Source organism: Agelaius phoeniceus, chromosome 33 (assembly GCF_051311805.1).
Source record: "Agelaius phoeniceus isolate bAgePho1 chromosome 33, bAgePho1.hap1, whole genome shotgun sequence".
NCBI lineage: Eukaryota > Metazoa > Chordata > Aves > Passeriformes > Icteridae > Agelaius > Agelaius phoeniceus.
In genome coordinates this window covers 581,149-583,333 of record NC_135297.1, presented here as the reverse complement: position 1 = coordinate 583,333, position 2,185 = coordinate 581,149, and the positions used below count along the sequence as shown (strand labels likewise).

General features: G+C 58.1%; 1 protein-coding gene across 1 annotated transcript in view; it reads right to left on the bottom strand.

Moving 5' to 3' along the window:
• Positions 1-717: 717 nt before the first annotated feature.
• RBM42 (RNA binding motif protein 42) overlaps positions 718-2,185 on the bottom strand; it is a 15,820-nt gene continuing 14,352 nt past the window's right edge. The window contains exons 10-11 of the mRNA XM_077192409.1: positions 2,018-2,091; positions 718-971 (exon numbers count right to left, since the gene is read on the bottom strand). Of these exons, the coding sequence (XP_077048524.1) occupies positions 859-971; positions 2,018-2,091 (187 nt within the window). The 3' untranslated portion in view covers positions 718-858. The remainder of the gene's footprint in view (positions 972-2,017; positions 2,092-2,185) is intronic.

Below are 2,185 nucleotides of genomic sequence, written 5' to 3'. Positions count from 1 at the left end.
ACCAGTCCGATCCGGTTCTAACCAGTTCAACCCAGTCCCTTCCCAATTCAAACCAGTCCAGACCAGTCCCAGCCTGGTTCAAACCAGTCCAGCCCAGTTTCTTCCCAGTCCAAGCCACTCCAGCCCAGTTCAAACCAGTCCAGCCCAGTTGCTCCCAGTTTAAACCAGTCCAATCTGGTTCCTTCCCGGTTTAAACCAGTTCCTTCCCAGTTTAAACCAGTCCCTCCCAGTTTGTCTCAGTTCCCTCCCAGTCCCTCCCAGTCCATCCCAGTCTGTCCCAGTTTGGTTTATCTCAGTCCCAGTCCCTCCCAGTCTGTCCCAGTTGGGTTTATCTCAGTCCCAGTTCCCTCCCAGTTTGTCCCAGTTTGGTTTATCTCAGTCCCAGTCCCTCCCAGTTGGGTTTATGTCAGTCCCAGTCCATCCCAGTTTGTCCAGTCCATCCCAGTTTGTCCCAGTCCATCCCAGTTGGGTTTCTCAGTCCCAGTCCATCCCAGTCCCTCCCAATCCCCTCCCAGTCCCTCCCAGTCCCTCCCAGTTTGTCCCAGTTGTGTTTATCTCAGTCCCAGTTTGTCCCAGTTTGGTTTATCTCAGTCCCAGTCCCTCCCAGTCTGTCCCAGTTTGGTTTATCTCATTCCCAGTCCCTCCCAGTTTGTCCCAGTTCCTCCCGATCCCTCCCAGTTTGTCCCAGTCCCTCCCAGTCCCACACCAACGCTCCGCTACAGCTCTACCATCACCTTTATTGCCGTCCCAGTCCCTCCCAGTTTTGTCCCAGTTTGTCCCAGTCTGTCCCAGTTGGGTTTATCTCATTCCCGGTCCCTCCCAGTGCTCCCAGTTTGTCCCAGTTTGTCCCAGTCTGGGCTATCTCAGCCCCAGTTTCTTCTTCTCGCGCTGTTTGCGCCTCACCACCTCCAGGTTCCGGTCCTTCCATTGGCTCTTGCGCAGCTTGATGGGCCGGCTGCCCACGTACTTCCCTGGGGGGGAGCCAAACTGGGCTTACTGGGAGCACTGGAGGGACTGGGAGGGGCTGGGGGGGGATTGGAGGGACTGGGGTAAACTGGGAGGGACTGGGAGAGAATTGGAGAGGATTGGGAGGAAATTGGGAGGGACTGGGATGGACTGGGAGGGGATTGGGAGGGACTGGGATGGACTGGGAGGGACTGGGAGAGAATTGGAGAGGATTGGGAGGAAATTGGGAGGGACTGGGAGGGGATTGGGAGGGGATTGGGAGGGGATGAGGAAAGGATTGGGGGGACTGGGATATACTGGGAGGGGACTGGGAGGGACTGGGAGGGGCTGGGAGGGATTGGGAGGGAATGGGGTAAACTGGGATAAACTGGGAGGGACTGGAGAGAATTGGAGGGGATTGGGAGGAAATTGGGAGGGACTGGGATGGACTGGGATAAACTGGGAGGGGATTGGGAGGGACTGGGATGGAACTGGGAGGGGATGAGGAAAGGACTGGGGGGGACTGGGATATACTGGGATAAACTGGGAGGACTGGGAGGGGGACTCGGAGGCTGGGGGTCCCCAAGGTTCCCACTGTGTCCCCAGTGTCCCCAATTCCCCCAATGTCCCCAATCCCCCCATCATCCACAACATCCCCAATGTCCCCTGGGTGTCCCAATGTCCCCAGGGCTGTCCCCAGTGTCCCCAGTCACCGTTCATCTCGCGCATGGCCCTGACGTAGTCGTTGGGGTCCTTGAAGGACACGAAATGTCCCCAGTGTCCCCAAACCACCCAATGTCCCCAATCCCTTCAATGTCCCCAATGTCCCCAGTGTCCCCAACATCCCCAATGTCCCCTGGGTGTCCCAATGTCCCCTTTGGTGTCCCCTGTCACCGTTCATCTCCCGCGTGGCCCTGACGCAGTCGCTGGGGTCCTTGAAGGACACGAAGCCGTAGCCCCAATGTCCCCAATGTCCCCAATCCCCCCAATGTCCCCAATGTCCCCTGGGTGTCCCAATGTCCCCAATGATGTCCCCAATGTCCCCAACGATGTCCCCAGTGTCCCCTGTCACCGTTCATCTCGCGCATGGCCCTGATGTAGTCGTTGGGGTCCTTGAAGGACACGAAGCCGTAGCCCCGATGTCCCCAATGTCCCCAATGTCCCCAATCTCCCCAATGTCCCCAGGGCTGTCCCCAATGTCCCCTTTGGTGTCCCCTGTCACCGTTCATCTCGCGCATGG